At 37.9% G+C, this 24,769-nt stretch overlaps 1 protein-coding gene across 1 annotated transcript in view; it reads right to left on the reverse strand.

Moving 5' to 3' along the window:
- Positions 1–211: 211 nt before the first annotated feature.
- Rad9 (cell cycle checkpoint control protein Rad9) overlaps positions 212–24,769 on the reverse strand; it is a 28,072-nt gene continuing 3,514 nt past the window's right edge. Inside the window, exons 3-7 of the mRNA XM_083129214.1 lie at positions 20,013–20,177; positions 16,450–16,606; positions 15,184–15,355; positions 2,912–3,120; positions 212–554 (exon numbers count right to left, since the gene is read on the reverse strand). Of these exons, the coding sequence (XP_082985340.1) occupies positions 280–554; positions 2,912–3,120; positions 15,184–15,355; positions 16,450–16,606; positions 20,013–20,177 (978 nt within the window). The 3' untranslated portion in view covers positions 212–279. The remainder of the gene's footprint in view (positions 555–2,911; positions 3,121–15,183; positions 15,356–16,449; positions 16,607–20,012; positions 20,178–24,769) is intronic.

A 24,769-nucleotide genomic window follows, 5' to 3' on the forward strand; every position in this document is an offset into this window, starting at 1 on the left:
AATACTCCAGTAATTATTCCAAATAAACAGACATCCAAGACATTAAGAAATCTTATACTATCAGATACATCGCGATTAGCCTTTCTGTGCATAAGGTGAACTTAATACATGTCTTGGAACTAAAAACAGTAACCTGTAACAAAATACTATATTTATCAAAATAGTTACAAAGCATCTTGTTTAATTCTTAAACATTCCAATTCATCAAAAATAGTATTTACAGCATTTTTATTCTCGTGCTCCATAAAAGTCATTTCACTGGAAACTATTGTTTATACATCAGCTCTCTTCATCAGAGTCAGGAGCCAAGACCTTTTCGTGCCCTGGCATTCTATCAGGGTCAAACGTAGATTCAAAGCATCTTTGGAAAAAGAACCGTGCTCTTTTACGAGGAGGAGGAGTTGAGGGCACGGTGTCCTCTTCGTCACAGTTACTGTCCAGATGTCTCAAACTGGCTGGTTTGCCCATTTGTCCATTGGTTTCATCAGCTTCATTTACCGACATGTCTTCATAGGCTACAGTTAGGTCCTCTTCAGTATTATCCTCCGAAGTGCCTGTGGCGTAAAAAAAACAAAAACAAATTGATATATGAAACTTAAATACTCGAAGGAAGCTTTCGGACCAAAGTCATGAATGAGAAGTATTCACTGTGCATGCACGACAAAGTGGTCCAGTCCAAGTAACATGCGAACAACATTTGCAGCTAATCATGTCACTTCGGTACAAAAGATTACATTTATTTTTGTAGGTTCTTTCCAAGTAACAAGTGTGGTTTCTGGCTCGTCTGAAAACTCCCTAGTAGATGATGCAAACGTATAATGTTTCTCTTCCTTGGGTGAGGTGTGAGGGTAAAATAAAATGGAAGTTTTTTTTTCTTTACCTACAGATCCCAGGTTCAAACCCTGGTTGAGGCATCAATGTATCTTTATGTTTATCCCATCATATACTTCATTATTCACCCTTAACAGCAGTGCTCAAAGTAAGGTTGGGGATTTTGGAGGGCCAGCTAGCAAAGTTCTCACAAAGCATTCTCCCAGCTGTCTCTTTGCTCCTTACTAAAGTATGGGAGCATCGCGTCAGCTACAGCCAAGGCCCAACATCCTGTCAGTTACACACAAGGCTCAACAAAAAATCTTACCAGCTACACTCAAGGCTCAACCAAACATTCCACCAGCTACACCCAAGGCTCAACCAAACATCCCACCAGCTACACTCAAGGCTCAACCAACCATTCCACCAGCTACACCCAAGACTCAACAAAACATCCCACCAGCTACACTCAAGGCTCAAACCCCCCCCCCCCACACACACACACCTAGTAATTTCCACTCGAAGCACTGTCATCTGTATTAACTCAATGGCAAAAATCAAATACAATCTCAGTTTTTCAGAGGCCACAATTTTCGAATTCAATGTCAAAATCTCTGTGGTGGAAGCAGGTTTTTCTAGTGGATTTGGGCTGGATCTAGTTTAAAAAGGCACGAGGACAACTCAATAAGTGTTTTAGAAAATCAAAGTATAACCCTATGACAGTTAATATAACTTAGTAAGAACTAAAAAAACAATAATAATAAAAAAAACTCCAGGTATATTTGAAATGCATGCTTCCATTAACTGAGTCAACTTTGCAATAAAATTAAGTCTCATACTACTTTGCAATTTAATAAAGAAAGTAATTAGAGCTGGGATGATATACAATACATTTTTCTGGTATCATTGCCAGTACTTAAACATCTCAACAATGTAAAATATTTCTGTTTTACCACTGACTGAATTAACATTCTGGCTGTTGTGAAGAATGCAGCGAGAAATATTTTGACGATGAAATTCAGTAATTTCTTTGAAAATACTATGACAAAAAAGTTTGTACAATTTGCCCAAAACTTCTTTTCTAAAGGAGATATCTTGATGAATTTTGTTGGCAACACTGATTATACTTGCATTCAGCACGTTAAAGTATTCTTTTGTTCTCATTATTACATGTAAAAATGTAACATAAAAGATAAATTGGTGATTAAGGAATTAAAACAATTTTTATAAAACCTATCCCATAATACAGGGTGATTATAAAGTTTCGATCCATTTCTGTGAAAAACAGATATTAGAATCAAACCAATAATGAGAATGAAAAACCTAACACTTAGTAACACATAATCTACCAAAACTTCTACAGATAATGTAAACCCACCCTCAGAGTAACGCATAATCCATCACAGGTTGCACTGAGTCTTATTTCAAATGACCACCCTGCACGTCCACACAAAACTCCCAGCGATGCACCGCTGCACGAAACACCTTTTCTAGCATGGTACATTGCTAGAAAAGATGTTTCGTGCATTGTACATTGCTAGAAAAGGTGTTTCGTGCATTGTACATTGCTAGAAAAGGTGTTTCGTGCAGCGGTGCATCGCTGGGAGTTTTGTGTGGACGTGCAGGGTGGTCATTTGAAATAAGACTCAGTGCAACCAGTGATGGATTATGCGTTACTCTGAGGGTGGGTTTACATTATCGGTAGAAGTTTTGGTAGATTATGTGTTACTAAGTGCTAGGTTTTTCATTCTCATTATTGATTTTATTCTAATATCTGTTTTTCACAGAAATGGATCAAAACTTTATAATCACCCTGTAATTGGAGGGGAACAAAAAAACTTTTTCAAACTCCACTTGTTAATAATGAATATAATGTTTTGTCATTCGAGTATGTCATACCTTCATATGCATACTAATGAACAAGACAGACAGAAATGAAATATCATGTGTAGTTTTCAAGAAATGGCGCATTAATATAAGTTCAACCTCACATTGTTTCTTTTATGTAACTGTGACTAACGTTTTAACTGTACTCCAGCAATAGTTTTAATATTAAGAAAAGAATGCATTACACATACATCATAAATAGGTTAATACTTACTTGGGGCATTCAAGCCTTTGCTCAATGAATAAGAAGCTTTTCTCTTGGAGGTCCCTTTCTCTCCATCACTTTTGCCATTGACTCGAGGTTCCCTCCGAACAGCGTCTTGAGTTGCAATACTTTGGGAATCACCTGGTTCATCTGTCATTGTGGCCAGCACAAAGGTGGCTTCAAATGTGGGAACATTGCTAACAACAAACACAATTGGTCTGAGGAGAAAACAGAGGCATTTGTTTCCGATAATACTTCATTCATTAGCATTGAGATATTAATTTGTTATGATCATAAAATATTAATACATCCAAGGAAGAGCTGGGTACATGTTCACCAGATTATAATAAAGATGCATGCACAAGTATTTGCCAGGTTCAGATTTATATGTGTGGAAGTCATACAATTTCAGTTATAACTTTTAGGCCAACTTATGTAAAATGATTACTAACATATTTTTACATTTTTACCACATTTCAGAAACATATCTTGTTTTTTATATTTTGTGCCCCTTTACATGTAGCTATTCAGAGCTGTATGATTACGTGACTACCACGATCCCGTCATTAATGGCTTGCACCCGTAACTTGTAACTTTCAACCCTGTTTTAACTCATGTACATTTAATCTTCTCTATTTCCTAATGGCAAAAACTAGGTGGGTTCGAAAATTTGGAAAATTCAAAGGTACACATCTAGGCAAAAGTCTCCTACATATTTATGTCAAGGACATGTGAAGTGAGATTTTACCTTTTTTTCTATATCATTACTCAATTATTATAGGACACACGAGTCTTATAACTTGTAATAGTTTGAATCATAAAAATTGTGTATGTATCATACATAGGGGCACATATTTTTGGTAAATAAAAAAGCAAAATTTCGGTACAAAAACAGTCGATTTCGGGTTCAAAAGCAGTGAATAATCACATCAAAAGTGCTATATAAAATGACATTTTGGTTTTAAAATTGTGAATATAATCCTAAATTTGATTTAAAAACTGCAGTTATTACACAAAATGAACTTACCCCTTCTAGTAGCACATTTATGTAGTTACCAGAGTATTAAGTTTATTCCTGTGTAAAGCGGTCCATTTTTGCTTCTCAAATATTTACAGCAGAATTAATCAATTTTCCGTGAATTGCATAACTCACAGGATACTTCAGACTTCAGAAAGTGACGGGTCGGTATATAAACAGTAAATTTCGTGTTGAAGAGTATATTTCGCATTTTGCAGTTCATTTCGTATTATTTCGTGACAAAACATGGTAGAAAAACGCACCTCACACCTTTCAGAAACATGAAATTTGCATGGCTCTAATCATACAGTATTCTACCATTCCTGGATGTAATGTGCCATTAATATTTAACCAAAAAATACGAACATTTGTTTTCAAATAGGGCAAATATACCAGTGAGGTACAATAAATTGTAATCTGGCAGGCTATGTAGAGTTACCAATTGCTATGAAAGTACAGAATGAGGGAATTCTAATTTTAAGTTCATGAAGTGCTGAGGTAAATATTGTTTGTACTCATCGGTAAAAGGAAATCCTACAATAACCTCACTTGTGAATAATACGAGGGTGAATCAAATCTGAACGAGCCTTGATTGGCTAAGCGTCGGAATGGGTAGCAGGGTGTGATTGGGCATGTGCGGCCGGTAGGTGGGGCTGCCGTGAGTCAGGAACCACAATAGCCGGCGTGTCGCATGCTTCGTTTAGTAGCTCTCACGATGAGTGAGCAGTGTGCCAGTGTCTGTTCCGCAACGCATAATCATCAAGTTCCTCACCCAGGAAAATGTCAAACCGGCCGAAATTTACCGGAGACTGCAGGTCCAGTTTGGGAATGGTACCCTCTCGTGGGCAAGAGTGAAGGTGTGGTGTAAGGAATTCCAGCAAGGCCGTGAACGTGTTGCAAATGAAGTGCACCCCAGTCGTCCTCGCACCAGTGTGACGAATTACAACATGGCTCGTGTTCGTGAGCTTGTCGAACAGGATCGCCGAGTCACTGTGAAGCAAATTGCGGCAGAACTTGGTGTGAGCTATGGAAGTGTCCAGTCAATCATCACAAAGCACTTGGGCTTCCACAAAATCACAGCTCGATGGGTTCCCAAGCTGCTGAATGTTGCTCAAAATGATGACCGAGTTCACATTGCTCGCCAGCTTCACACTCGTTTTGACGTGGAAGGGGGAGCGTTTTTGCATCACATCCTTACCTGTGATGAGACATGGGTGCATCATTACACCCCAGCATCCAAGCCTGCCAGCATGGAGTGGAGGAGGAAAGGCGAAGGAAACCCCGTGAAGGCCAAAGTTCGGTTGTCTGCGGGGAAGGTGTTGGCCACGGTGTTTTGGGACTGGAGGGGGATCCTACTGGTGGGTTTCTTACACGAACGTCGGACCATCAACGCACCCTACTACTGCAGCCTCCTGGATCAAGTTAAGGTGCAGTATCGACGCAAACGACGAGGCTGTCCCATCCGCCAGGTCTTGTTCCTCCACGACAAACACCAGACCCCATACAGCAGGTGTTACGTGGCAGAAACTGGTGGAAATGCACTGGGAACTACTTCCGCATCCACTGTACAGCCCAGACCTTTCACCATGAGATTTTCACCTGTTCGGACCCCTCAAAGAAGCACTTGGGGGCGAGCGATTTGCGACCAACGATCAGGTGGAAACCTTTGTGCGCAACTGGTTGGCTACCCGCCCAGCTTCATTCTACGAGAACGGCATCAAGAACCTACCACAACGTTGGGAAAAATGTATCACTAAGGGCGGAGACTATGTAGAAAAATAGGATGTGGCAATGTCTCTGTTTCCTTCAATAAATTTTGTTTTCCCACACAAGGCTCGTTCATATTTGATTCACCCTCGTATACAACTGTATTTAGACAACAACAAAAGAAAACATTTTAGAGAAAAAAATTCTAAAAGGAACATATTTTTGAGCAGGCACTTGCTGATTGTCAGGTACCTCCCCCCACAACATGTGAAGATGAGATAATGGGAGTTTTCACAGTACAGTGCAGCCGGCCACCATTATGGAGTTGTTAGCACATCACGCTATGTTGTTAGGGCGTAGCTGGATACAGGTACAGTGTCTCTCAAAAGTTTTAGGACAACGACATTTTAAACTAGGCAACCCAATTTACACAAGGCGTTGGTGGGTTGCATGTAGAGTTAGGCTCAATTTCAGGGTTGCCACATGCACATTAGGTATTTATAAAATACGCGAAAGAAAGATATCCAAATATTATTGCATAAAACTAGAAAAAAATCAGAATATTATTGCATAAAACTAGAAAAAAATCAGTATTACATTTGTTGCAATACTCTTAGAAAGAAACAACATCGATTTTATAGTATTTCATTGTTGATGAGTCTACACAAAGGAAAAGTGGAGAGAGGAGACGAAAGGGAACAAAGGAGAGGAGAAAAGAGAAAGCAAAAGGAGAAGAGGAAAAGTAAAGAAGGGAAGAAAATAGAGGACAGAGGAAGAGGATAGGAGAAGTAATGAGGAGAAAGGAAAATGATGCAAGGAGAGATGAGGAAAATGGAGCAAAGAGGAGAGAAGAGAGGAAGGAAAGCGAGGTGATAGAAGACGAGGAAAGGAGTTTGGAGAGGAGAGGAGTAGACGATAAGAGGGGAGTGGAGAGTAGAGTAAAGGAGAGAAAAAGAGAAGAACGAAAAGAAGAGGAGAAGAGTGCAGTGGAGTCGGAAATATAAGACAGGAGAGGAGATAAGAGGAGTGGAGAAGAGTGGGATGGAGACAAGACGCGAGAAAAGTAGGGAAGGCGGTATGAGATAAAAATAGAGGAGAAGGACAGGAGAGAAGAAGGAGAAGGAGAAGTTAAGAACAGAATGGACTGGAGACGAGAGGTGAGAAGGGGTAGTTGCAGAAAATACGTCTCGGCGTCAAGAACTGATGAATTGATAAAATTATCGACATGAAACATTCATTAACATTTTATAATGTATTGGAGAATGTATTAGATCGGTGCGAAATTCCTTTTGGCCGAGTTCAGAGCAAGATAAAATCTTCCCTGTAAGATCTTTGATTTTACCTGCGATTATACCACTAAAAACATGAATGTAATTTTCATATTTATCCAATTTTCCTCCTCTTCTCAGTTCGTTGAAATTTTGTTATTTAACATTTCCCCTGCTCCCATCGTTAATTCCAATCTGAATCATTCCGTTTCATACGGCGTGGACAATGAACGAAATGGGATATGTCTAAAATGTACGAAAAGTTTCTGCCACCGGAGGGGTTTGAACCTACGACCATCAGATTATCAATCCTTAACGGTAACCACTACCCCACAAGCTTTCGCTCCTGAACACAGGTAGAAGGAGCTGACCAATGTGAAATGTAGATCCAACCCCCCTCATACATGTCATGCGCAAAGAACACTTGTTTGTAACAAAGAAAACGAAGGTAATACGACTGGGCGAAAACATTTAATGGAGAATTCCACATGATGGAAACTTTTCAGTCGATATTTGTGAAGGTATCTTTGCATTGAACTCGAGTGGAAAAAGGGGTAATATTAGTGTGTCCTGAATTGCCACAAATATAAATGGTTATTTCATTAATATTTGTCAATGTCTTTGAAGCAGACCACAATTATCGTTAGAGTATCATAATTCAAGATCTGATACGTGAAAATATCCCTTTAATCGTGTGTCAATTCATTTATTTGTTTATTTTTTTTTAGTAAATTCCAGTTTTAGGACAATCTAGCCACTATACACTATTATTACAAATAATGTTACCATGCTCTTGTTTAATAGAAGAAGAAATATTTTTAAAAAGAAAAAGAAAGAACACCTCGTATGGAGGATCAAACCTCGGACCGCTTACAATGCTCTCAAGAACTCTAACCAATACACTACGTCCTTAATTATTCTTTGGCCTCAATATTGTAAACGTTATCCTGCAAAAAAAAAAAAAAAAGTTCAATACTCTCATATTGCTCTATACTTCTATAATTACTTTATACACATGCATTTGAAATCTTACTCTGAATTTCTTCCTTCATATTAGTATATCTAAGGTTGTGAATATAAATTTTATAACGGTTACATGAACATCTACGAAATGGTTCCTTGTAACTTGGTATCTGTAAAGAGATACATTCAAGTTTTCAAAGGATTTTAGACCACTAGATCCGTGTCCAGTCATCATTGCTGAAACAAACGTTTGAAAACTCTGTGGAATTTTCATTCTGAGATAAGTTGCCTTACTTGCTGCATGTATGCAAACTACACTCTGTCCCACTTATCTCTGGAGCAGGTGAACAAAACAAGTATCTGAGCAGCGATGAACACATGAGAGGAACGGAATTGCGTGGAGGGAGGAGATCCACTGCAGTTGCCAGCCTTTCCAGCAGCGTGTACTGCCTCGCTCTTTCCACTCGATTCCCTTCCCCTCTTCCCCCTTCTCTTCCACTATGCGCGGCTTTGCTCCAGACATGCTGGGACAGGGCACAGTTAATTGTTTTCGCAAGAAGTATCTCTGTGTGCCACACATTTTATTCTTACTCACATGAAGAAAAAAAAAAAATGTCAATTTACATTCAGAGGGTAGTTTCACAGTTACAAACTATTTTGGCCTTGATAATAAATTTAGTGTAAATAGTAATTTTGTTTATATCTTTTTTTTTTAAAAAAAAATTGAAATCCTCATATTTAGGGCTTGAACTCGTCACCTAAGAGGTTGAAGACCCGTCCTGTTCTTTGTGCGTGACCTTCTTTTTATTTTCCTATTTTTTTTCTATTCATTATTCATCCTCATCCTCGCGATTAGCCAAAAGTAAAATAAGAAAAGTCCTCTTCCGTGATCGTGCGGTCTAAGGTGCTGTGCTTTGGACTCCGACTGCGGGACGGCATGTGTTCGAGTCCGCCTGGGTTAAGTCTCTGGGTTCTCGGTCTGTATAGCCTATAGGACCGGTGGCAACCCACTATCGTGAGGAAATTGGGGAGCTACGAGTGAGTAGCGTAACCCGGTCTCGTAAATCTCCTAGGGGGGGTGTTCCTGCGTAAACAAAAAAATAGTCGATCAGACAATTCGATTATCGAAGGCGATAAAATAACTTCCGGTTAGTCCAAGTTTTCAATATAAGTTAGTGGAATATAGATTGTCTTCGAGCTTACTTTGTTAAAAAGGAGCGGATACAAAATGGATCACTTGAAATTTTTAAGTGACAGAGAATTAAAGATACCTCGAAGAAATTGACCAGTTCCCGCAGTCATTGGATGATTCTATTATGGAACAATAGAAATCTTTACTGAGACAATGTTGATCCTCTATACCAATGTTTTTTTTTTTTTTTTTTTTTTTGAGTTGATGTTTTAAGTTCACTTTGTGCACAGTAAGGCTAATCGGGACTGGATCTACAGTTTAAAGTGGAATCCGAACCACTATGTGCCTCCACCGGGTATCGAACCCAATGGTTTCGTTGGTATATACATTAAACAAGAACGTTTATTCGCCTATAAATTAAGCTACAGATTTCTTATATTAAAGAAGAAGTAAATAATAATAAATTCTTAAAGGTAAAAGGAAGATTAAATACACCGACGAAAAACAAAATATTTAACCTAATAGTTATAAAGTGCACATTTTATTTCTCATTAATAAAACCACAGATCAATTTTTACATAAACGTGTATTTTAAGTTGGTTCTAATTTATGTTTGGCCACTTCTCATTCTTTATAATTATCATTCTAATTAATCATTAATATATATAGCTACGCCAGTTGATTTTTAATTCCACGAAAACGAAATAAAACAGGCAATTCCACACATGATACGAATATGCAGGAAGTTGGAGGATTCGGCAGGTTGAAATAAAGCTTACATTGTTTATAAACATTCAAATACTTCGAAGCCTCTCGATGGCGTAGCTCTAACGTTGCTGCCTTGTAATCAAGGTGTTCCAGGATTCGATATCTGGTGGAGGCACAATGTGACAAACTCTAGGTTGAGTCCCGAATAGCCTTACTGTGCATAAAGTGTACTTATAACAAAAACAAATTAAATGTATTCTGATTATATCAGAATGGATAATTTTTCGACATTGTGTATCTACTAGAACACAGCTCTCTTAATTGTTCTTTCTTCCACAGATAATAACATGCATGGTTGTAAAAATTTACGTTTTAAATTTGTTATGCCAACATATGTCCGTTAGAAAATTATAATTTAAAAACACTTAAATATTTCATTGGGTTTATTTAACAACGATGAAGTGACGTGTCTAGGGAGTAGTTTCTCATGTCGTGGTTCGTAGTCTTTTTGCATTACTGCTTGGATCCACTGAGTTTTCGTATCTGGTGTGTCGAAAAAAGATTCACAGATACTTGAGAAAAATTATTCGTTCTGGACCTCATATTGCAACCAACAGCCACGCAATGATTGTCGTCTTTTCTGCAAGATATTATCCTTGCATTTTTATAATCCATGTTACTCTTTCAAAACCAGAAGTAGGGTCCCGACCGTGCCGAACAGGAACGAAAATGTAAACATCAGGTGAATAACCACCATAATGGTTGAGGGTTCGACGTGCTGATCCCACGTCACCCCATCTGGTTGAAGATCACTAGGAAGGTTTGTGTGAGGGGGACTAGCAGTCGGGAGATAGGCCAAGGCCCTTCGAGAGTTCTTGAGCCATGCGTTATTGTTATTATTAAAATAAGAAAAACAAGGGAATGAGGAAAAATTAATAAAAAAATATTTATCTATATTAAACCAACCATTCAATTTTATTTTGTTTTTCATGGATCGGTTGCCCTACTACCCGGTAATTCCAATAAGTATCTTACATTTTACACGATAAAGCACATATTACTATCCGAATACTCATTCAATAAGCATTTTTGTTTGCAGGAATCATTACTTATTGCATGTTGAGATAGTGCCCACATAGCCGCCTCTGATGAAATCTATTATTCTTCAGATTTTCTTTAAAATTCGACTCTGGTCACTTGTAATTTGCTAGGTGTAGATGCTGGGCATCGACGCACAATGTTTTGCGATAAGAAGCGGCCTTGTGAAGCGTGACTCATGAACGCGAACAAGCTAGGTTACCAAGCTTATCTGCCTTTGAATACCAAGTCATTTTTTAACCTTTCCCGAAAGCGATTGCTACTGTAGAAGTATATATATATTATCTCAAAAGAGCAAGAAAGGAAATTCAACCAATCTTCTCCCGTCGTATAAAACCAAATATTATCTATTAAACGAAAAGTTCACGATTGTCAATAAACGGTTTAACCTATCTGAGCTATCAGGAACTTTGCACGCATAATTCCACTGTCTAGGCCAATGACAGAAAAGCAAGCAATACTTTTATTTATTATTTAAATCAATTAAAGGAATGTGTAAGAATTTAAAAGAAATAAAGAGCGGAACGGAATAACTGTTGTTCTACCTTAAAAATTGTTGTTCTTCGAAATAGTAAAATAAGAAGGATTTAATCCAACACCTTAACACACTGTTCAACTACTCTCTATTGACTAACACTGTCAAATGTGATGTGATTTTATGAATACAATTTTCCGCCTGTTTACGTATAACGTCTCGCACATTTAGCAGTTCGCAAACGTTTTTGCAAACGCTGTAATTATTTCATGTTACCATACGTAACAGCAAATACATTTCATAAGACTGTTCTGGACACGAGACTTGCGTCAGAGAACAAGCATTTCATATGTTGCAGTATCACAAGAAGAGAACATCGAACTGCAATGTTCAAGGCTCAAGAAATTTTTAATTAATAATGTCTAATCAACATAATAACTTAGAAGAAGTAACTAGCATTTTCACAACAAATACCAATATTCTTGTTTTTCTTCATCACTTCCAAAATATATTCTCCAAGATAGCTGCTATACCACAAGAAACAATTCAAAATTAAATTAAAATTCAACTATATGTATATCCAAGGACATTTACAATATTGGAGGAACAGAATACTTAAACATTGTTGATTCAACGGAAGGTAACGGCGTGGTGTAGTGGTGTCGGCCTCCGTGGTGGAGTGGTTAGCACATCGCGCTACAATGCCGGGGGTCCCGGGTTCGAATCCCGGCTTGGGCATTGATGTTTGTGATTGTCTGTCCTGAAATTGAGAATTGAATGAAATGATATAGGCTGCTAGCGGTCCCAGGTTCGATCCTCCTTACGAGGTGTTCTCTTTTATTTAATTCTCCTTCCATTAAACAAGAGCATGACAACATTATTTGTAATAATAGTGTATAGTGGCTAGATTGTCCTAAAACTGGAATTTACTAAAAAAATAAACAAATAAATGAATTGACACACGATTAAAGGGATATTTTCACGTATCAGATCTTGAATTATGATACTCTAACGATAATTGTGGTCTGCTTCAAAGACATTGACAAATATTAATGAAATAACCATTTATATTTGTGGCAATTCAGGACACACTAATATTACCCCTTTTTCCACTCGAGTTCAATGCAGAGATACCTTCACAAATATCGACTGAAAAGTTTCCATCATGTGGAATTCTCCATTAAATGTTTTCGCCCAGTCGTATTACCTTCGTTTTCTTTGTTACAAACAAGTGTTCTTTGCACATGACATGTAGGAGGGGGGTTGGATCTACTTTTCACATTGGTCAGCTCCTTCTACCTGTGTTCAGGAGCGAAAGCTTGTGGGGTAGTGGTTACCGTTAAGGATTGATAATCTGATGGTCGTAGGTTCAAACCCCTCCGGTGGCAGAAACTTTTCGTATGTTTTAGACATATCCCATTGCGTTCATTGTCCACGCCGTATGAAACGGAATGATTCAGATTGGAATTAACGATGGGAGCAGGGGAAATGTTAAATAACAAAATTTCAACGAACCGAGAAGAGGAGAAAAATTGGATAAATATGAAAATTACATTCATGTTTTTAGTGGTATAATCGCAGGTAAAATCAAAGATCTTACAGGGAAGATTTTATCTTGCTCTGAACTCGGCCAAAAGGAATTTCGCACCGATCTAATACATTCTCCAATACATTATAAAATGTTAATGAATGTTTCATGTCGATAATTTTATCAATTCATCAGTTCTTGACGCCGAGACGTATTTTCTGCAACTACCCCTTCTCACCTCTCGTCTCCAGTCCATTCTGTTCTTAACTTCTCCTTCTCCTTCTTCTCTCCCATCCTTCTCCTCTATTTTTATCTCATACCGCCTTCCCTACTTTCCTCGCGTCTTGTCTCCATCCCACTCTTCTCCACTCCTCTTATCTCCTCTCCTGTCTTATATTTCCGACTGCACTCTGCACTCTTCTCCTCTTCTTTTCGTTCTTCTCTTTTTCTCTCCTTTACTCTACTCTCCACTCCCCTCTTATCGTCTACTGCTCTCCTCTCCAAACTCCTTTCCTCGTCTTCTATCACCTCGCTTTCCTTCCTCTCTTCTCTCCTCTTTGCTCCATATTCATCATCTCTCCTCGCATCTTTTTCCTTTCTCCTCATTACTTCTCCTATCCACTTCCTCTGTCCTCTATTTTCTTCCCTTCTTTACTTTTCCTCTTCTCCTTTTGCTTTCTCTTTTCTCCTCTCCTTTGTTCCCTTTCGTTTCCTTTCTCCACTTTTCCTTTGTGTAGACTCATCAACAATGAAATACTATAAAATCGATGTTGTTTCTTTCTGAGAGTATTGCAACAAATGTAATACTGATTTTTTTCTAGTTTTATGCAATAATATTCTGATTTTTTTCTAGTTTTATGCAATAATATTTGGATATCTTTCTTTCGCGTATTTTATAAATACCTAATGTGCATGTGGCAACCCTGAAATTGAGCCTAACTCTACATGCAACCCACCAACGCCTTGTGTAAATTGGGTTGCCTAGTTTAAAATGTCGTCGTCCTAAAACTTTTGAGAGACACAGTACAAACAAACGTAATATTTAACCAAATCGTACCGGATTATCTCACCTCGGAACAGAGAGTAGGAGGTGAATGGCGAAAGTACATCAGCACACACATGGACGGCAAAACACTAATGTCACAAGAAATAAGTCTTCTGTGGTACAGAAGATTAATGTATTGATGCACTGAACACATATAAAAGTAACAGATAACTTGCACAGAAGATTACACATGAAGAAATAACTATTTTAGAAAAAAGTCCATGACTCGAAACATTTCACACAACCGTCTCTCCTCCATCCTCCATTGGCACTCTCGAGTGTTGCCAGGTTCTATTCGAAATTCTTTTCTCTTTTTATATCTAAAATATTACTAACACTAAGAAGCAGTATAACCTATCTGGTTATAAGGGGTCCCAGGTTCGAATCCTGGGCTAGGCATGGATGTTTGTGAGTGTCCATTCATTAATTTCGTCATGTCATCATTCATCCCCATCTTCGCAAATTAGCCAAAAGTGGCACAAAAGGTGAAGTGAAATAAAGCAAATAAATCAATCAATCAACATTAGAGTACAGAAGAAGAAGAAGAAAATTACTACTTCTTAAATTCAAAATAACATGGGCATCTGGAAAGGGGGGGGGGGCACAGCTTGTCAATTAACCCTTCCCTGGATTTTGGTATTGTCATTGTTACAAAAAAAAATTATTATTGTTGTTGTTAATAACATAAATAAAATTTAATTAGTAAGTATTCAAACAGAGTAACCAAAATAAAAATTGCATTAGATTGAAAAAATCGAATGTAAAATACAGGTTGTTTTCATATTCTAGTATTAAAAACCAAAGAATAAACAGGTCCAAAGTTTTCAAAACTACAAAAATTAGAGTTTTATGTGAGAGGTCACACAACATGCACTTTATGAGTAAAATTCCCCCTAACTTTTAAAGCTTTTTTTTAATGAGGTGTGTAATAACAAAATAAAACAGTAATGCTGTAAATCCACTCATCTGGTGGATTGCGTAGAAAAGACTCCACAAAGATATTATAATACTAATAACAATTATTCTTACTATTACAGTAAATACATATTTAGTTATTTTCACCAAAATATGGAGTTAAACGTGGACTTAAAACGTAACAATTTACCTTCTTAATAATATAAGATACTACACAAGCTACATAAAATGCAGTCTCGACATTGTAATTATTACGACTGTCTTGAAAAGAAACAAAAAGAGAATCCTGTACTAACCTTCCCTACAAAAAATCTGGATGAAGCACATGACAATACTCTTGACATCCAGTTATCAGTATAATCTTATACCTAGATATTACATTATGAACATAATAAAACTAGCAACAATGCTTGCTTCACCTTACCGTCCTCCAACCTCGAAGTTAGCTGTCACTGGTAAATTGACGGCATCTGTGAAAGACAGAATTGCCCGAAGCTCCTTCAAACAAAATGTAAGTGACGTGTCCGCCCCAATGCTATAGCTATCAAATTCATCCGGCTGCAGGCAAAGCTCCGTGTGAATCACCCTGGAGGGATCTACAAAAATAAAGGATAAAAGGTTGTTGAAAATCATGTGACAATTCATCGAAGAAAGTAGCGTTTGTAGATACCGTAGGGAGAGGAGAAATGTTGCAGTTTCTGCATACTAAGAAAACTTTTGTTACCAATTCGGTGAACTGGAATGCATTTTTAATTTCGTAAGTGCAGAAAAGTCCATGGTTTCAACCACAAGTATATACGTTTAAGTAAAGGAAGAGCAAGGCATCAGAAACTGCATATCACAATCAGTGAAGGTAACTTCTGAATGACCGAGTGGTAAAAATAACAGACAATAAGTAAACTGGCTTAAAAAGAAATACCGTCCGAAACTATTGTTTCTTAAATAAGCAGAGATAGTCTCAGATGACCAATCGACAACGTTTGAGATCTCCAGTTCACAATTTTTTCCCAAAAAATAAATGACCAGAGCCCTTTGACCTGTCAATCATAATTTGATGTTCATTTAATAACGAGTACTGAGGAAATAAGTTATGAAAAACATTAGGAAATTTAGACAAAGTAACATAAATGTGTTATCATAAAGATATGAATAAAGAGTGAATTATAACAATATAACAACAAAGAGGCAAACTGAAAATAAGATAAACGTCGTTCTGTAAGTTGTGCACAAGAGATTATTTCAAATCATGCTGTTTTAAAGTTACAGTCAAATGAAGTTCAAGCTTCTAAAAAAGTGGCTCAAACACCACACTTTTCCATCAATTTTGTTACATATAGCAATTTCAGTTTTATTTTAACCGTCCATGCCACTTCATCTGCTACATGGTACATATTCATTTTTACTGTGCCACACACAATGAAAGTTACAATGAACCATAACAATAGATTTTGTCTGCAAACCAACATTTTGTGCTTTTTCTTGAAATGATGCCACGTGTACAAAAGTGGTGCCTCACAATACTCATGTGAACTAGGATAAAAAAACCAAAAAATGGACATAAACTTATGAAAGCAAAGAACAATGACCAGATTATCGTATACATGCAACCCATTTCTTCAAATGAAATGAAACCTGGATATTCACAGTGTACACCCTGTGCATTTATCATGCAAGATACCAATGGCCCTACCTGGTGCATTTTCTGTGTAATTTTTCAGGTATGCTTTCTGTGCAGAAACAGATAATGTGATTTCCTCCAGATTCTGATGAAAGTTCATGACTGCATCACTGAACATTTTTGACTGAGCAGTCAGTCTGTTTGGGGCCATGTCCTTAGTGTAAACTGCCTGTGAAGAAAAAGTATATTGAAAATGTATATGGAAAAAGAAGGAATCTTCACAAAATTTGTAAATAATAATAATAAAAAAAAAATGTTACTTCAGTAATAGGACTAATTTATCATCACGCAAAAATTTTTAGCAGACCAATTTATCTCAGTATCCTAAACGTATTTCTTTCACCTATTATGTTAAACATATTGACATGCATATTTTGGACCTTGGTAGAACAAAAAAAAAAAAAAAAAAAAAAGGTAAAGTGCTCCCCTGTGCTTAGCACCACGCCATGAAGGCGTATAGGGGGTGTGGGGGTAACGCCCCACACTTTCTTGATCCGGTCGTGAGTGGGGGTGATGTGATCAGCATCACGCCCCTGACCGCCTTTACCCCCCAGGGTTTCCCCCAGGTACCCATGTTATTCGACGCTGGGTGGGCGCCGGGGCCGCTTCCATCGTTAGAAAAGTTCCCGGATTTGAACCGGCTGGGGATCGAACCCGGGACCTTGAGCATGGTAGTCAGACGCGTTACCGACTGAGCCACCGCGGCCAACTTGGTAGAACAAAACAAAACATAATCATTAATCAAAACTATACATTATATATATATATGTGTTTGTGTGTGTGTGTGTGTGTGAATTCTGTAATTGCCACTCTTATTTCTTCTTTTGAAATTAAAAATTATACAAGTAGCTGAACTGAAGTTCAGTTTAGGCATGAACGTACTCTAGCTTTCGCCATATCATGTGGCTTTTTCAAGGGTTAACGCAAGAATGGTTAAAATTTAAAATAAGTTTTAAACTTTGATTATTCTTGCTGTAACTCCAGAAGAAACCACATGATGTGGTGAAAGCTAGAGTAACTACAAGAGTAAGTACATGCCTTAACTGGGCTACAGCTACTTACTGAAATGATGGCATGTGGTGTACGTTACCATCATTTATGTGTTTCCAGATGGAAAATCTTGCACCATCACACACACTTTCAATTAATTCAATGGAAATCAGAGAACGAACACAAAGGAACATCAATGACCTAACCAGGACTCAAACACAGAACCTTTGAAGGTAAGATCATGCACCTAACACTTAATGCGTTGTGCTACTAAGGCTACAATTACAAAGTATGAAAAAGAACACATTCAAACAATAATTAATTTTCCACTGCAGTAACAGCATTTCTACTGTTACTAAGATAGGCCATATTGATGAATTGATATTAACTGTATCTCTGGTCTCCATGAAAGATGTGAATGAAGTACTTGAAAACAAAACTGGGAGTTCAGAGTAGTTTTGATATCATACAAGGGTAGATTGCAACTGCTCTTGGTACTACAGGGTGTTCATAAAGTCCCGGTACCATTACAAAAAAACATAGCTCGGAAACTACATGCAATAGAACAATGTTGTTGATTGCAAAATGAGTTAAACTCTCCACATTTATATGCCATACACCTCAATGTGCACCCCTCTAGTTGCTCTCAGAACATCAAGGTGGTAATCCACTTCTGCCCATACACGCCCCAGCATATCACCAGTAACAGTTAGGAAACTCTCTGTTATTCTTCTTCGAAGAGTAGCAACATCTGGAACAGGAGTGCGGTAAACACCGAAGAAGAAATCTAAGGGTGTGACATCAGGAGAGCACGATGGCCATGGAATAGGTCCATCACGGCATATCCAGAAGACCTGGAACATCCTTGGAGCAATGAGGAGGTGCCCCATCTTGTTGAAAAATTATGGTTAGCTGGAATTCCTCCAACCGAGGAAGAAGGTACTGTACAAGCATGTGGTAGTAAATGTTGCTGGTAATGGTACCGAGACTTTATGAACACCCTGCACATTCATGGCTCAAATATAGGGTGGTCCAAAAATGACTTTACAACTTTGTAAATGTATAAAAATTTATTCGGAAATGTTACAGAACTGGTTGTGGTGTGATTTTGTAAAGAAATACATCAAGTTTGACTAGTGTTGTTGAATAGTACCGAATTCTCGGAAGCGCCAAAGGGAGTTTCATTACAAATTGCTGCTTTCACAGGTCAAGAGCAATCCCGCTCTGTGTTTTGGCCACATCCACTTCCAACAAGATGGTGCACCACCTCACTGAAGTACAATAACTGATTTCCAGGTCAATGAATGAACCCCAAAAGCAGGCACATAGCCAGGTAGAGGGCTAAAGGGGCTGAAGCCCTTCTCCTGAAATCATACAAATATCTAATTTAAATAGTGTATACTGGTAATTAATTTTACTTCCTTAGCAAAATTATACATTAGATTGAAAAAAGTGTCGTAGCAATCAACTTATATTTTAATATTCTACCATTTAATCCAAAGAATAAATGGATCCACAGATCCCCGGCCAGTTCAAATCCGGGAACTTTTCTAACGTTGGAAGCGGCCCCGGCGCCCACCCAGCGTCAAATGACACGGGTGCCTGGGGGAAACCCTGGGGGGTAAAGGCGGTCAGGGGCGTGATGCTGATCACATCACCCCCACTCATGACCGGATCAAGAAAGTGTGGGGCGTTACCCCCACACCCCCTATATGCCTTCATGGCGTGGTGCTAAGCACAGGGGAGCACTTTACTTTTTTTTTTTTTTTACAGCTCCCAAAATGTATAGTTTTCTTTGTGACAGGTCACATAATATAAACTTTATGAGTAAAATTTGTTCCTAACTCTAAAAGTCTTTTTTTGAACGGAATGCGGAAAAGTTAATAACAAAATACAATAGCTATGAATTTTAGTACACTAACTGTACAAAATGATAGAAAAATAATGTCACTTTTACTGTGAATTGAGTAGCAAAGTCCTTGCATTTATATAATAATAATAACAATAAATTTGGTTTATTAACTTACAATAGTTATTAATGTAACATATCAATTATAACCATGGTAATAATTATTATTGTCATTATTATTTCTAGTAATCAATGACCTCACCTGGCGACGCCTCTGTTGATAAGAGATGACCCCCCCCCAATAAAATCCTGGCTATCGGCCTGCCGTAAAGTAAAAAAATTCAAAAGTTGGGGCTTGGCGATATCTTTCCTCTAAAGTTGTGAAAAGGCACTTTTCTGCCATGACCGCACTTGAAAAAACAGCATCGGAACGGGAAAAAACCAAGTGGTGTCAGATCAGGTGAATGAGGTGGGCAAGCAATTGGCCCATCTCGACCTATCCATTGACAACCAGTTCTGTAATGTTTCTGAATAAATTTTTATACACTTACAAAGTAGTCCAGTCCTTTTTGGACCACCCTGTATAAACGAAAAATGGCCTTTTAATAGAACTCTATACTGCAATATTTAACACATACCACAATTTCTCTCATCTAAAAGTACACAATTGCTAGTTTCCACACAAATATAAGGACTAATCAAATCAGAAAAAAACTTCTAAGATTTAGTACATTACCTGAAGTGTTTCACATTCTATAACAGGAATGCTGTGAGTTTTCACAATTCCATGTTTGCATCTCAACTGAAAGACAAGTTTTGACGCATCAGATTCCAATTTCAGCTGGCATGTTTCAACTTGTCGATCAAGACTGTTTGGCGAGCGGAAAACTGCCAAACATGACTGAAATTGCGAATGAAATAAAATCCCAATTATTTAATTTAATTCAGAATAGCACCTTAGCTTGTTGTATATAGTATAAGCAGATGAAGGGACTGGCCTAGGGAACTATTGTCATTGCCTTGATACAGGTTGTAAAAAAAAACCTTTAACGAAAATAAACTAATATATTTTCTGTGTCGTCAGAGATACCGGCTACAAACTTCACTACTCTGTGGACTTTAAATTGTAGATTTGTTAGTTTTCAGACTGCAGTAGGGTGTATCTTGCAAATATGGCACCCTAAAGAATTCAAGGAAGGATCCTTTTGGCGAAAGAATATTACAAAAACAGTCAACGACACGGAGAAGAACCAAAGACCATTCTGCACCAAGTATGGTGTGAAAGTGGGACCAACATAACAAACAAATTGGAAGTGTAGTGGGTGAGCATCTGTGGTGGCTAATTTTGTATGCCGACTTAATCATGTGATTACCTGTCTCACATGGAATACACCACTTCATAAATTCCATGAGTTCTTATGAAATTTCCATTTTGAATGAACTGAATATTTGCTTTAGTTGGAGAATTACGACTGTGTCTTTCTTGTTAAGTCCTTTTTTGCCCTTCAAGTAAAATTTAGAATGTATGGTAGCTCATCTCTCTTTGCTACCCAAAACTAAAAATATGATAAAAATGCTCGCATTTCATGCCATGTGCCCCGAACAGCTCCAAATGAAGTAAGACAATATAGACACAAGACAGAGCAGGAAAAGTGAAGGACAATACACAATTAAAGGTTAGTCTGGATAATTTGCATAACCAGAAGGACATGTTGCGACTGTTGTTTTAGTTCATTTCCAATTAATGTGTGGGTACATAACATTTTAACCAGGAACATGTAAAACTAACAATGAATTTTTAATTAAAATAACAGTTAAAAGAAGGCCATGTCACTGACAAGACATTTAATCTGCCACTGGTACTCAGTAACTATGGTCTCACAGCATACTAAACTAACACAAGCTAAATTCTGAAGAAAAGAAGAGGAAGAAAAAATATGTCTCATAAGTAGGAGTGTGCGGGACAGATTTTTTTTTGGTCGGGATGGGAAAAATTCACGATTTCCCAACTAAGTCGGGAAATTTTCGGGACGGAAAATGTTCGATATTTCCCAAAGCTCTGGAAATCTCAAGCTCTACACTTAATTTTCACCTTAAGTGATTGATTTCGCATTTCTGGAATAAGAACTAACAATTTCCGAGAAGTTCCGAACACTTACAATGCAGAAAACTTTGAGAATTAATGACTTTTTAAAATTACCATTCGATATTTCCCTACTGTTCGGGATCCCGAAAAGTCGGGAAGTCATTTCCTGAAGTCATGATCGGGACGGGAATATTTTATCCTGATCCCGGTCCCGACTTTTCGGTATATCGCACACCCCTACTCATAGGTAACCTTTCTGTCAAAAACCAATTCTATATACAATGACAAATCATTAGTCACATTGAAATCATCCTCAACAACAGTGGCTACAAAGAAAGATGTTATGATTGTAGAAGAAATGTACATTATAAACATGGCTTTTATTCCAATTATGTGCTGCTACTTTCCTAGTCACTGAGAAGTGAGAAACTACTTTTTTCTAGTAAAAATGGCAAAAAGCTTGGTACAATATAAGAGGACTTGTCTATAGCTACAGCTGCTGCGAATTTCAAACATATTGCGGTACCATCGACGGTTCGTACCCCCATGATAAGGTGATGATTTTTGTGTCATTTATGAAGATAATGCTCTATACGAACAATTTGTGTTGTTTTTAGCTTTAGGAGATGTATTATAGTGGAGTAATGAGAGTTTTCTTGATGGGACTCTTTATGACGTCATTTTCATTGTTGCCATCTGCATGTAATATGAAGGAACATGTTGTTACGTTATTTGTGTTTTGTAACTTGGAGCCATGTTGGAAATATCTGAAAATGCAGGTTGGTAATCCTGGTGTTACGTCAGGCCGCACGAGATTTACTGCAGACGATGTTTCGGTTCATGTCACATGGTACTGGGATTTTGTTTGCAAGGTGGGCGAGCATTTTTAGTATGGTAAGTGCTATTCATTGAAAATGCATATTGGGGAGTGTATCGACATTTTCAGTATCGTGGCTCTCTTCGGGAGCCAGAGGGGTATATCCGTGAGTTGCAGGAGGATGGTTTAGTGACCCGGAAAAAAAGAAATGTGTCAAATGCAGTGGACGATATCACAGGAAAGTGTGGATGAAGTTAAAAATACGGTAGTGGGCATAAAAAAATCGACGTAATTCTTGAGAGGGTACAGTGAGTTGATGGCCCCGTTAAAATCTGGTGCTGACGTCATGCACAGGCAGCCCACAAACCATTCACGGATAGCCGCACGAACCATGCACGGTAAGGTAAGGTTAGGCAAACAGTTAAAATTTGGGGTCGTAGTAATGCAAGGATACGCCAGGAGTGTTAGTTTTGCTGCTGTTTGGGAATTTTTTACAGGAAAAAATGAGTGATAGTAGTCCGAAATAGGAGTTTCTTGTGCTTATGCGGGTCATATTTTGCGATCAAATATCTCCGTTATTTGTGGTTTCCTAACGCTGGAACCACTTTTATGTGAGGTAAAACGTTGAAATCTGTCTATTAAAAAAAAAACAAATAGACGTAATTTTCAAGGGGGTACAGTTGGTTCAACGGCCCCCAAATTGCAAGTTAGACAGCCCAATACATCTTTATGGTTGGTAATTCTGAAATTCTAAACATTTTTCATTTCCAACATCACACATTAAAAAAAAATCCCATCAGAAGGCCCCCTCCCAAAAACACACACACTAAAGGAAATGACAAAACCTGCCTACCCTACTATCATAAGCATTTATTTGTATCTCTTTTACAGGCAATAGCCACCTTTGGAGCTATTTTCATCTGTCAATCATCTTCGAAGGCATATGTGCTGCAGCAAGTGGCAATTTCAGTTGTGAGGACAATATTCTGCAGCAGCTACAATGTCAAGCATAATCCTGCCTTTAATTGTTGCTGTGGAGCAACCAAGGGCAACATTTTTCCCAACTGCAACTGTGACATATTCAGAAAATTTGACCACAATAATTCTTATTTATTATATATTAATTACATTAACAGAAATAGAACACAAAATGTATGCATGCAAGTAAAACAAAAACAGATGTCTGATAAATTCCAGTTTTCCAGCAATTTCTATGTCGATGAAGTAAGTTGGGTTTACTGGTGGTAAACCACGTAACATGGAGAAAATGGCTCTTTTCTGCACGACAATCGGTGCTCATTAAGCCTCTTTAGTACGTGCATGCAGCTGGATTAACCTATGGGCAACTGGGGCAATTGCCCCGGGGCCCCCATCAAAAGGAAGCTGTTAAGGGCCTCCACCAAAAAAAAAATGTTTTAACCAGCTGTCTATGCGTGTGAAAAATTACATAAGAAGTTGTATTTTAAAAATCAAAAAAACTTCAATATTGTCGTATGTCTACACTCTTCTTGATCCAATTGTAGCACAGCTCTCAGTCGATCTGTTTGTAGATATCTGAAGCTCAGAATACTTTATACCATGGATTGATTTGTCTGTGGTGTGGAAATAAGGCACACTTATTCAAACAATCAATTCTCAACCTCAAATCCACCTCTCGCCTAGTGAACATTTCAGAGTGGAAAGTTTTCTACCAGTGATTGATCAAGTCATTTCATCACTCACAGACAGGATTTCCCCCTACAAAACTTTTGCAAAGAGGTTCAGTATTCTAAATGAACTTGCAGTGGCAACACATTATATCTGCAGCTCGCGAGCTTATGAGCATCTACGAGGAGGATCTGGAACCCTCGCTAGAGAATGAGCTGATACAGTTTGCACACCTAGTAAGCAGTAGCAATGTCAAACATCAGGAAGACATCCCAATGGAACTGCCTATGTATAATATTGTATGTAAGGACCCGTTCTGCAGTGCATTTCCCAATGTCGAAATTCTCTTTAGAATGTATTTCGTCTTAATGGTAACAAACTGCAGCGGGGAAAAAGATCTTTCTCAAAAATGAAATTAGTGAAAAACAGGCTTCGTGCTGCCACGTGACAGGATCGCTTATCCAATCAAATCTTTATTAAGCATTGAACATGAACTTCTTCGTAAATCAGCTGGTATAGTAGATGAATTTTTGGCGAAAAAGGCAAGAAAAGTGTGTATACTATAATTAAGCCCTTGGGAATTTTCTTGAAGAAAGTGTAGTTACTACAATTTCCACAATGAACCTGTCGGTAATTGTCCAGTAGATGGACTGTGCATATGTAATGACATATTTACTCTTAATTGTAAATAATATCATTTATAATAAATTATGTACATAAGTACAGTCTACTGCTCAGTTCTCTGTTTCTGCCTGAACCCCCTTAGTATTTACCATATGTTGTAGTTACGGTGTTCACTCTTCATAATATACTGTAGACATTTAGATGCAGAATTTTACTGCTGCTATAGCGCTACAATTTTCGTCCTGTAACTTTATTTTCCTGCGCTATTCTCCCTGCAAACCTATCTGCGATATGTTCGATTGTGAATGACTAGTGATTC

The sequence above is a fragment of the Lepisma saccharinum genome, chromosome 9 (genome assembly GCF_977018435.1).
Source record: "Lepisma saccharinum chromosome 9, izLepSacc3.1, whole genome shotgun sequence".
Lineage (NCBI taxonomy): Eukaryota > Metazoa > Arthropoda > Insecta > Zygentoma > Lepismatidae > Lepisma > Lepisma saccharinum.